The 12,443-nt window shown below is 41.3% G+C and overlaps 1 protein-coding gene across 1 annotated transcript; it reads right to left on the bottom strand.

Annotated features, from left to right (window-relative positions):
• Positions 1 to 5: 5 nt before the first annotated feature.
• Positions 6 to 11,606, bottom strand: hcls1 (hematopoietic cell-specific Lyn substrate 1). Its single transcript, XM_015960628.3, has 16 exons — positions 11,501 to 11,606; positions 10,718 to 10,804; positions 10,556 to 10,629; positions 8,403 to 8,526; positions 8,201 to 8,311; positions 4,947 to 5,001; positions 4,755 to 4,865; positions 3,348 to 3,458; positions 3,167 to 3,277; positions 3,028 to 3,083; positions 1,477 to 1,546; positions 1,143 to 1,291; positions 940 to 1,068; positions 648 to 789; positions 509 to 577; positions 6 to 429 (listed from the first exon to the last, which is right to left on the bottom strand). The coding sequence occupies exons 2-16, from the start codon at positions 10,802 to 10,804 to the stop codon at positions 296 to 298; spliced, it is 1,533 nt and encodes a 510-aa protein (XP_015816114.3). The 5' UTR covers positions 11,501 to 11,606; the 3' UTR covers positions 6 to 295.
• Between the last annotated feature and the right edge of the window lie 837 nt (positions 11,607 to 12,443).

The following is a 12,443-nucleotide window of genomic DNA, read 5'->3' as shown; positions in this document are numbered from 1 at the left end:
GCTTGTTCTGTTTGTGGAAGTGTTTTATTTTCACATTTGTTATGTCTGATAACAATTTAACACCTGCAAAAGTTTGAAGTTGACATATTAATGCAGTTCAGTCCATTAATAATGTTATAATCTTTGTTGAAATGCTTTGTAATTAGATGATTGCACTTAATATTCTAGGCAGGAAATGTGTAAAAAGATGTAATCATCAGATAATTTGTTGTACAAATACAGAGTTGAATCATTTCCTTATTATATAAACAAACCAAAGTTTAAGGGAAGCGTGTGCAAAACCACTAGTAGCTTTCTACTTCAGCTGGACGTACGCGGCTGGGAACAGACCAACACGGCCATGACACATCCCCTTCCACCAGCCTTCGTCAATCATCTCGATGTCGGTGATGATGTCATCCGGATTAAAGGAGATCTCATCATCCGCCTCTGTACGGATAATTAAACCAGATTTAGCTAAAAGGTGCAGTAAGCTAACTATCCAGGATGAACACAGAACTGGTCTTACCTCCTTCATAGTCGTAAATTGCAACTGCCTCCTGTCTTAGTGACAAATTCTCGTAATCGTCGTCCACAACTAAAACCGAAAAGCTTGTAAGATTTTTTTTTTTACTTAAATATGAAAATCTAATGACTCAGAAGCGGACCTGCTGATTCTGGCTGAAGTGGTCCACCCAGATCCTCATAGATTCCATCAGCGTTGTACACCTCTTCAGCCGGTGGAGATGGAGCATTAAGATCATCTGAGCATGGAGGCAAATCTGATTCGTTGTCATACAACTGTTCCTCCTGTGTGGTTTATATCGGAATTAAATATTAAGAGGCAGATTATATCACTTAAAAAAAAATAGTACTGAGCATTCCTAATTTTAGCTTTAAATGGGAGACATATCCAACATCTTTTGAACAAATTGTTGTTTTTTGATGTTCGTGTCTCACCTCTGGCTCTGGCTCAGGTATTTCCTGTATCTCTGGCATGTGGTAGAGAATCTCAGGTGCTGGGATGTCATACTCTGGTTCCTCTACAACAGGTGGAGGCTGAAAATCCTCTTTTCTGCTGTCCTGTTCCTTTAAAAAGCAGCAGCAACACATCAGACATGTGTACGACTCTTGTGTTCATGTTTTTATTTTCACGGTGGTACCTGCTGTCTGCGCTCGGCCTCTTCCTGCTCTCGTCTCTCTCTGGCTTGTCTTCTCGCTTTTTCTTCCTCTGCTTTCTTCCAGTTCTCTTCATCTGAAGTCTTGGCCATGTTCTCAAATCTTGCCTTCAGTTTCCCAGTGCCTGCACTTGCTGCAGAAAACACAGACATATTATTTATATATAATACATATTATATACATAATATGTGCTGTGTAAATATATATATATATATATATATATATATATATATATATATATATATATATATATATATATATTTACACAGCACATTATTAACAATTTGAACATTTCTTAAGTGTGTTCATTGAGCTTACAGGCTTCCACCGGTTTAGTCTTTTCATAAGCAGATGTGGGGGCGTCCACTTCTGAGAAGCCTGCTGCACTCTGGAGGACCACATTGAAAAGTTTGTTTATTTAAAATATTTTACATGTTAATTGTGTTCACCTGTGGCCACGAGCTTTGGGTAGTGACCGAAAGAACGAGATCGCAGATACAAGCAGCTAAAATGAGTTTTCTCTGCAGGGTGGCTGAGCTCTCCCTTAGAGATAGGGTGAGAAGCTCGGTCATCTGGGAGGGGCTCGGAGTAGACCCGCTGCTCCTCCGCATCGAAAGGGGCAAGTTGAGGTGGCTCGGGCATCTGGTTAGGATGCCCGCTGGACGATGGTGAGGTTTTCCGGACACGTCCGTTTGAAAGTAGACCCAGGACACGCGGGAGGGATTATGTCTCTCGGCTGGCCAGGGAACACCCTGGGATTGGACCGGAGGAGCTGGCGTAAGTTCCTGGAGAGGGGGAAGTCTGGGCCTCTCTGCTTAGGCTGTTGCCCATCGACCCGACTCCGGACAAGTGAAGGAAAATAATTGGATGGATAATTGTGTTCAATCAGGAGGTATTCTTATTAGAATTAAAACACAATCTAAAACCAGACATCCTCAATGGATGCAAGCTCCAACTTTTATTTTTTTAAGGCGACAAATTTAATTTGGGTACCATTTTACCATAAAGCTCCCCTTTATAAGTGACTTTAATAGTTTATAGACGAGTAAACATTTAATCTGTAACATTATAAATAATAAATTAGTGGTGATTATACATTAACTAAAGGTAATGAAGAGACAAACTGACCAGACTTGAGAAACATTTCATACCAAGTTACCTTGTAAACACAACGAGTATTTAAACTGAATGTTTTGCATAAACTATTTTATTACTGCATTATAAATATCCACAAATACCAAAGGGAGCCTTAACGTAAACTGTAAAAGATTTACTATTACATCATTATATATTTATTATTACATCACAATTTATTAAGAACTATTAATAGATTGCAGTTGCGTGGCAGTTTTATGCTATAAAGAACAGGTTTGGCTCACGATTTACCAAGAGCTTAGCCACTTTAACGTCTTTCTTGCCCTTAATACAGAATAAACACCCATAAATAATTTTTTAAGTGTTCACAACATATATATAAATGATGTATTAGCCATTTATATGGGATGCCTCATTGTAAAGTGATACCAAAATGTTATTATAGTTAGATAAGATAAATTAAAGTTTCAGCTTGCATTCCTGGAGGATGCCAGGTTTCTGGATGAATTTAAAATAATTTCTCTAAAATAATTACCCCCTATTGTAAAGTGGAACAGATGATCTCATAACTGCAAAGAAAGTAATTTCACATACCAGTTTTATTAAATTTTATTACTGAAGAACACAGAAAAAAGTAATTTTACATCAAAAATAAAGTGTCTCCTTTAAAAACTATCTAACTTTTATTATTCTTCAGAATAAATAGAAAAATTTAGTCCAAATTTCACAAATAATGAAAAGACAAGAGGAAAGAATTGAACTATCGATACTGACCTTATCCATGCGGTCTGTCTGTACTCCATAACGACCTCCAAAGCCTGTTGAGTAATCTAAACACAAGGCGGTTTAATCTGTCTGATGAACATGAGTCCTCTAATGTTTCAGATTAAACACCTTATGAGGATTAACTCACCTTTTTGAGACTGATGTTTCTCTGTATCGCCTTTATAATCGTATCCCAGGGCCGATTTATCCACTTTCTCCTTCTCAACGCCATACTTCCCGCCAAATCCCTTTGAGTAATCTGAACATGGAAAAGTGCGTGAAAAAAAATCATCCAGTAAAGAAAGCAAATGCGAGTTAATGAAAAGCACCTTTCTGCGATTGATGCTTCTCTGTTTCTCCTCTGTAGTCGTAGCCCACAGCAGCTTTGTCCACCTTCTCCTTCTCCACACCATACTTTCCTCCAAATCCCTTGGCATAATCTGGTAAACGAAATGTATATATATACACACTCACCTAAAGGATTATTGGGAACCCCACACTAATACGGTGTTTGACCCCCTTTCGTCTTCAGAACTGCCTTAATTCTACGTGGCGTTGATTCAACAAGGTGCTGAAAGCATTCTTTAGAAATGTTGGCCCATATGGACAGGATAGCATCTTGCAGTTGATGGAGATCTGTGGGATGCACATCCAGGGCACGAAGCTCCCGTTCCACCACATCCCAAAGACGCTCTATCGGGTTGAGATCTGGTGACTGTGGGGCCGTTGCAGAACAGTGAACTCATCGTCATGTTCAAGAAACCAATTTGAAATGATTGGAGCTTTATGACATGGTGCATTATCCTGCTGGAAGTAGCCACAAGTGGATGGGCACATGGTGGTCATGAAGGGATGGACATGGTCAGAAACCATGCTCAGGTAGCCTGTGGCATTTAAATGGTGCCCAGTTGGCACTAAGGGGCCTAAAGTGTGCCAAGAAAACATCCCCCACACCGTTACACCACCACCAGCAGCCTTCACACAAGGCATGATGGATCCATGTTCTCATTCTGGCTCTACCATTTGAATGTCTCAACAGAAATGGAGACTCATCAGACCAGGCAACATTTTTCCAGTCTTAAACTGTCCATTGTTGGTGAGCTGGTGCAAATTGTAGCCTCTTTTTCCTATTTGTAGTGGAGATGAGTGGTACCCGGTGGGGTCTTCTGCTGTTGTCATACATCCGCCTCAAGGTTGTGCATCTTGTGGCTTCACAAATGCTTTCCTGCGTTCCTCGGTTGTAACGAGTGGTTATTCCAGTCAAAGTTGCTCTTCTATCAGCTTGAATCAGTCAGCCCTTTCTCCTCTGACCTCTAGCATCAACAAGGCATTTTCGCCCACATGACTGCTGCATACAGGATGTTTTCCATTTGCACACCATTCTTTGTAACCCCTAGAAGTGGTTGTATGTGAAAATCCCAGTAACTGTGCAGATTGTGAAATACTCAGTCAGGCACCAACAGCCATGCCACGCTCTAAATTGCTGAAATCACCTTTTTTTCCCCATTCTGACATTCAGTTTGGAGTTCAGGAGATTGTCTTGACCAGGACCACACCCCTAAATGCACCGAAGCTACTGCCATGTGATTGGTTGATAATTTAATTGCATTAAGGAGAAGTTGAACAGGTGTTACCAATAATCCTATAGGGAAGTGTGTGTATGTATGTATATATATATATATACATATATACATATGCGTTAGCATAAAAACTTTGAGTGCTACTGTTAAACTCACCTTTTTGGGACTGATGCTTCTCTGTCTCGCCTTTATATTCATAACCCAACGCTGCCTTGTCCACCCTTTCCTTCTCAACACCATACTTTCCCCCAAATCCCTTCGCGTAATCTAAAACAATTGAAGAAAGTTTTAAAAATGTTGTCACCTTGACGATTGTGCATGAGCAGCTGGACAGAACAGTAAACCAACCTTTCTGAGAGGCGTGCTGCTGCACTTCTCCCTTGTACTCGAAGCCCATGGCTGACTGCAGGAATAAAGTTTTGTTTATCAGTAAGGACACTTGATACAACAAATGTGAGTGTAAAGAAGATTTTAAGTCCTCTTTTTTCTTGGACAGGGACATTTTTGTAAACGTACCATCTCCCGCAGAAAACAGACGGGGAAAATCGGAGGACGGAGAAAAAAGAGCCTTCAAGGACGGCGACAGGGAATTATTGAGGAGTATATAGAAGCAACTGAAGATCAAGATCAGAGACAGCAAGGAGGCATACAGGAAGAAGCTGGAGAACAAACTACAGAGGAACAATATCAGAGATGTCTGGTCAGGGATGAAGAAGATCATTGAAGAAGAAGGATTGCACAGATGGCACCCTGGACACAGCCAGTGAACTGAACAAGTTCTTCAATAGGTTCAGTTCAGGAACAAACCCAGCATCCTCCTCGCCTGTCCCCAGCCAATCAGACATCCCATCCTCCTCTGATCCAACATTTTCCTGTCACACCCCAGCTCTTTAATCCTCTAACGCAGTCATGGACTCTTCTGGTTCTATAAATTTCTCTTCAACCAAGTCAGGAGATACTGCTGCCCCATTTACCTCCCCCTCCCACCTATCTGTCTCTAGAAGTCAGGTGAAGAGGCAGCTGGAGAGACTGAACAGGAACAAGGCTGCAGGTCCAGATGGTGTCAGCCCCAGAGTACTGAAGGCTTGTGCGGAGCAGCTCTGTGGGATTCTGCAGCACCTCTTCAACCTCAGCCTGGCCCAGGAGAAGGTTCCAGTCCTGTGGAAGACATCCTACCTTGTTCCAGTTCCAAAGAAAACTCGCCCATCAGTCAGTGACGACTACAGACCGGTTGCCCTGACATTCCACATCATGAAGGTCCTGGAGAGACTCCTGTTTATCCGCCTGAATAAGCAAACTAGGACATGTCAGGACCCGCTGCAGTTTGCTTATTGCCATGGAGTTGGAGTTGAAGATGCCATCATCCAGCTGCTTCAACCAACCCAATGTCATCTGGACAAAGCAGGCAGCACTGTGAGGGTCATGTTCTTTGATTTCTCCAGTGCATTTAACACAATCCAGCCTGGTGTACTTTGCCAGAAACTCCAGAAGACACAGGTGGGGGCCTCAACTATCGCCTGGATTAAAGACTACCTGACAAACAGACCACAGTTTGTGAGGCTGAAGAACTGCACATCAAACCAGGCGATCAGTAACATTGGAGCACCACAGGGGACTGTACTCTCACCATTCCTTTTCACCCTGTACACCTCAGACTTCCAGTACAAATCAGAGACCTGTCATCTACAGAAATACTCAGATGACTCTGCAGTTGTCGGGTGTATCAGAGATGGACAGGAAGCTGAGTACAGAGAGCTGGTGGAGAGCTTTGTGGCATGGTGTGGAAACAATCATCTGACCTTGAATGTGAACAAAACAAAGGAGATGATTTTAGACTTCAGAAGAAACAGGGTGAAGTCAAACACTGTTTCCATCATGGGAGAAGAAGTGGAGGTGGTTGAGGAATACAAATACCTTGGAGTTCACCTGGACAACAGACTGGACTGGAGAAAGAACAGCGAAGCTGTTTACAAGAAGGGACACAACAGACTGTTCTCCGTTTGTTAGCCGTTTAGCTAGCTGAGCAAGGATACACGGGAGGTATCTTGTAGCCCGGCCTTGGTCAAAATTTTCCCAGAATACAGCGCAATATTTTCAAATGGATGGCAGATCAGGAGCCAGCAGCTACTTCGGGGGCAAATTTCAAGTTAAAATGTAAGTCAACTAATTATCGGGCTGAAATCTGAAATGTTTTTCTTAGATCCAAAACAGTTATCTGTGGTTGGTTAGTTGCTTAGTAGTTGCAGCTTCAGTGGTCAGCAGGTAACTCACTAACATATTTAATTTAACAAACATATACACCAGGGATTCCCTAAGTGAGCTGCCGCTAGGGGGTGTGCGAGGTGAAAAGTCTAATAACGGCTGCGGAGTAGTGATGTGTCTGTCGGTCGCGAACGAACCGGCTCTAAGAGCCGGCTCTATGAAGTGAATGATGGGAGCCGTCACCCTTCCTCCCCTCCCCCTCTTGCTTTCACCAAAGCAAGGTCAACAAGTGTAACTGCGTGTCCAGACTGTCCACACACAGAGCAGTAGGGGCGGGGAAGAGGGAGGATCAGACTCAGACACACAGCAGAGCACATGCAGGTGGAGGGAAATGAGAGGGAATGAGGAGGAGGAAAAGGGCGAGCGAGGGAAAGTGCGTCGAAGACGGTGAGAAAATGAGCGACAGCAGTTGGAAAGTTGAGATTTCTTAAAGTGTTCAGTAAATAAATCCATATAAATGATAAGTATTTGATATGTAGCATTTTTTCACATTAGTATATAATTTTACATATAGTTATGCATTATTTTTGGTATTAAATATACTTAATGCAACAGAAAATCTGAGGAGCCACTTGGGAGCTGAAAGAGCCGGCTCTTTTTGGTGAGCTGAGCCAAAAGAATCGGGGACCATATTACCCCTGTACTGGTACATCTTCACTGGCTTCCTGTCATTTTCAGAGTGCAGTTTAAGTTACTGACCTTTGCATTTAAAGCTCTCAATGACCTGGCACCTCCCTATCTCTCTGACCTGCTCACTCCATATGTGCCCACACGCACGTTGAGGTCGGCTGACCTTTTGCTGCTGTGCACACCGCAGATGCGATTCAAATCGCGGGGTGAACGAGCATTTGTCCATGCTGCCCCAAAGCTATGGAACTCATTGCCCACTGGAGTTCGGCAGGCTCCATCTCTGGCATGCTATGCTATGCTATATATATATATATATATATATATATATATATATATATATATATAGCCATGCCCTGATGTGGGGCTGGGGGGTGCGTCGACATAGTCGGGACATAGAAGGGGGTGCGCGGCTAAATAAGTTAGGGAACCACAATTTGAATACACAATTTGAAAAGTAAATATATTTATATTGAAACTCATAGGTATAAAATATAACCTTATCTCCTGTGTCACGTGGCGTTACAGTGACCTCCGCGGAAGCCGTGGTCGCCTGGTGCAAGTCTGGGCCATTTAACCATTTTCTTTGACCAAGGAAGGACAATGTCCTCGTAAGCAAGGCGCCTGGCCTCGCAGGACATCTCCTTGCGAGGCCAGGCGCCTTGACATTGAGAAACATCCTAAGATTTAATAAACAGCTTGTGCGTACTTACCTTATCAACGCGGTCTTTTTGAACACCAAACTTCCCCCCAAATCCCTTTGCCATGTCTTTCTGAGAGGAGTGCTGCTCAACTTGAGCCACATATTCATGACCCACGGCCTCCTGGAAAGGTTTTCAGTGAAACATGAAAAACTGGTGTCACATTTCAGCTTTTAGTCATGTTTCAGCTACAAAAGGAGAACGACCTACCGACCTTGTCCATTCTGTCTTTCTCCACTCCAAACTTCCCTCCATACCCGTACGAAGCTTTAGGGGTTTCATCCTTCTGCTTCACCTGCTCGTGTTCCTCGGCGACTTTATTTCTGAGCTCAGCAACACTGCAACAATAAAACATTCAGAGTAACATAATTGTACACACAGAACATAAAAAAATGTATTTAGAAGATAAACATGATAGTTTTTTGTCCGTTGTTTTCTCATTTGTCCTGAGTGACAAGCATGCCATGTTGGGATTTATATATTTTTTTAATTATATTGACAGATTTTGACGCAAATAAGTTTGTACAATTCCTAAAAGGCAAAAATATTGTATAAAAATGTGGTTTGATTAAAAAAAAAACAAGTTTCAAAATCAGACAAAATTATTATAAACAAAATACAGTTTTTAAATTTGTGATTTTATTTATTTCACTTTGGGGGGAAAAGCTATCAAAAGCAAGCAACACGGCCTTCTGCAAACAATGTAATCAACTCCTATACCTGGTTGTGACATCATGATAACTGCTAATGAGTCCCACACTGTAGCAGAAATTCATCTTTAGGGGTGACGGTGGCACAGGAGTTAAGTGTTCGCCCCGTAATCGGAAGGTTGCAGGTTCGAGCCTCGCTCAGTCTGTCGCTGTCGTTGTGTCCTTGGGCAAGACACTTAACCCACATTGCCTGCTGGTGGTGGTTGGAGGGACCGGTGGCGCCAGTGCTCAGCAGCCTCGCCTCTGTCAGTGCGCCCCAGAGCAGCTGTGGCTACATCGTAGCTCATCACCACCAGTGAGTGAATGTGTGTGTGAATGAGTGAATGACTGATTATGTTGTACAGCGCCTTGAGGGGTTCCATGACTCTAGAAGGTGCTATATCAAATACAGGCCATTTACCATTCAAATACAGGCCATCTTGCTCATTTTTATATAATAGATTAAATTCAGCCACATCTGAGGATTTTCCAGCATAAACAGCCTGTGTAAGGTCAAAGGTCAGACATTCTCCTTCATGGTTCTATCACCTACATTAAATGGTCCAGACTATTACACTACTACCACCGTGCTTGACTGTTAGCATGATGCTTTGTGTTATTTTACTGCAGATGGAACAGGACACACACAAAAAGTTCCTTAATTTTCTCGTTAGTCTAAAGAATATTTTCCAAAAATCTTGGGGATAACTGACATCTTATATGTAGACACCCTGTGGACTGGCGTTGCCTTTTGGTGCTGGCATGGCAGTGGGCCACCATCTTGGATGGGTTCCCATTTGCCCCAAGTGACTATATTTGCACTGAGGAAGGTGTTTACCCAACTAAAAACACATTTTGTTATGCTTTTTCACAACATCAGACATATGGTATGGCATGATCGTTAAAAATATGATAAAATCAAATAAATTTAAATATAAAATCCCAACATGTAGGCTAGAATAGTCAATAGTAATCCCTGTGGTCTGTTTTCAATAGTACCCCGGCTGTTGCAGCTGTAGGCTGCATAAAAAACGCTGTAATGCTCTCCAGCGCCCAATGGCGCGTTTACGTATTCATGCATGGAACTCTCCCATGACATCAGTTTGTCCCTCTAGTTAATATTGACCTCTGACCTTAACCACATGACGCCTACAGAGCTTAAGATGTTTTTTTTTCCTCAGACTGGGGCATGAACTGTTGCTTTTTGAGATCTTTTGGCCTGTTTTTGTCAGACAGCAATTGTTGATGAGGTTTCTGCAGTACTCAGGTGTGGGTGGAGCTGAACTCAGCTTTCTATGTAAATAATAAAAGTTATTCATGATTCAACAAGGACCAGGTTGGTTTGGATACCCTTTATGTCCTTAATAAATGAAAATCATAATTTAAAATTTTTGCATTTACTCAGCTTATCTTCATCTCAAACTGAAATTATTTGCTAATCTGAGATACTTAAGCCTGATGGTAGAACTCTACTAAACCCCTTGTTGGACTGGACTTTAGTGGTATTTTAACCTACCCCCCATTAAGAGTCACCATCACTGTTACCCATATAAGGAGCGACTTGCTGTCTGAAAGCATGCATTCTGCTCTGACTTCCTCTTCCTGTTGCCACACATCACCTACTCAAATCTGAATTCATTCCTGTTTTCATGAAAAAACTTGTTCCTCATCTTCTCACCTGATGTGTTCTTTGCGTCCAGAGCCCTCGATGGTTTTTGCTCCCCATCGCTGCTCCTGTTCCGACACATCATTCTGAAACAAACAGATCAGACGGGTTTAACCAAAGAGCACCCCACCACAAACGTGCACAGTGAGATGTGCTCCAGGAAGTATCCAGCACCACAAAGTCAGGGTCTGTCTCCCAGTCATCCCCTTCTGCAGCAGCCACCTTCACGCTCACATTGTGGCCCACGACTGACTTCCACATCTGGAAAACAAGACAACTCTTTAGATCAGATTAATAATAGAAGAACAATTAAATGTTGCTGTGTCTGTGAAGATGTGTCTTTTGTTTTTATCTGAGGACAAAGCGAAAATAACCACAAACAATTTTTACTGAAGTGCTAAAGGGGAAGTTTATGTCAGCATGAAACTTGATTTGGGCTGGACTAAGCACATTTAAGAGCCTCAAGTCAAAGTTCAAGTGATTGCTATAAGGACTTGTGTCTGGAATAAAGTTTTAATATTAAAACAGACTCTGATTTAGAACAATTAAAGAAAAATGTGCACTTTGCACCTGTTTAAATGAACTAAATCAAGAACGATTAATTGTTTGCAAATAAAACCTAGATTATCAAGTTTTCATAATCCATGCCAAAGATGTGTGTTTTATTCAAACAAAGTTGTTAGTTTTAATTATTACACTAAAGATGATGGGTTAAGCATTGCAAACATCAGACACAAAGTTGTTAGGACAAAATGTTACTATAATGACCTTCTAGAAATATTTCACTCAATTTAAAGCAACTTGGATTTAAATTGTGCCTTAAATAACAATTTATGAAGTTGTCTCAATGTAACGGGACTAGATCTACTTCCTTAATAAACGAAAAGTCCAATACAATAGAAACAAAAAGCAGCACTTTGAGTTATTTAATTAAAAATGGAAAGGAAATAGCATTACCTCTTTATGTGGTGCAGAAAATCCGATCAACAACGATCAAATCTAGAAAAAAAATCCTCAAATAAGTGTGACTGTCTAGTGAGTGACGCGTGAACGCGGACTGAACGAACGGGAGCGCGCGTTTATAAATAAATACCGTTTTTAAGTTACATTTTTACATTTATGTTGTAATTAATCACATATAACAAATAGTTACACGTGTATGCAGATATTTGGGTCTATTTTAGTTTTTAAAAAATTCTAACTTCTAGAAAACGCAGAGATGGTGCATTCAAGTACCCTCGGAAAAAATAGAAATAAGGAAAAGATGCAAAACGCTTTTGAGTTTCCCCATTCCCCCTAGAGACAGTCGTTTTAAATGCGTGTGCGTGCGTGAATAATACAGCTGAATGGTAGAAAGCACCTTTGGGTGCCTTGAAAATCGCTATAGCCTATTATTTAATACATCTGTGGGATCAGATTGAAAAAATGCGATTTAAAATATGTAATGAACTTTTAACACTGGAGGGCAGTGTTAAACTCTAAGAGCCCTTAAAAACACTTTTGCTACAAAAATGTTATCTCCACGTTCTTGATAAAAGGTCAGGGCTTATCGTAAAAGCACGCAAAACATTTGTTCATTAAACGTGTTAATGTTTATTTTTACAAACATGTGCAGGGTAACAACACATAAAGGTGTGATTCTGTGCTAAAATCCAGCAGCTTTACAGATTTCAAACACAAATCCAATCCCGGTTAAAAATCCCTTTATTAAAGGACATGAACACAAGTGTGTCTGCAGTAACAGCTGGTTTTACATGAACCAGTAACTGAATAAATGCACATGAAAATGGAAATCATCGCAGATGCTTTTCAACCAACTAAAGGTGTGATGAATATAACAGGCCGACTCCCCCATGTGTCTTAATCACACAAACACATAAATAGTGTTTTTGTCTGAATC

The sequence above is a fragment of the Nothobranchius furzeri genome, chromosome 1 (genome assembly GCF_043380555.1).
Source record: "Nothobranchius furzeri strain GRZ-AD chromosome 1, NfurGRZ-RIMD1, whole genome shotgun sequence".
In the NCBI taxonomy this organism is placed as follows: Eukaryota; Metazoa; Chordata; class Actinopteri; order Cyprinodontiformes; family Nothobranchiidae; genus Nothobranchius; species Nothobranchius furzeri.
Note: the sequence above shows the minus strand (reverse complement) of the source record. Positions and strands in the feature narration are given on the sequence as shown.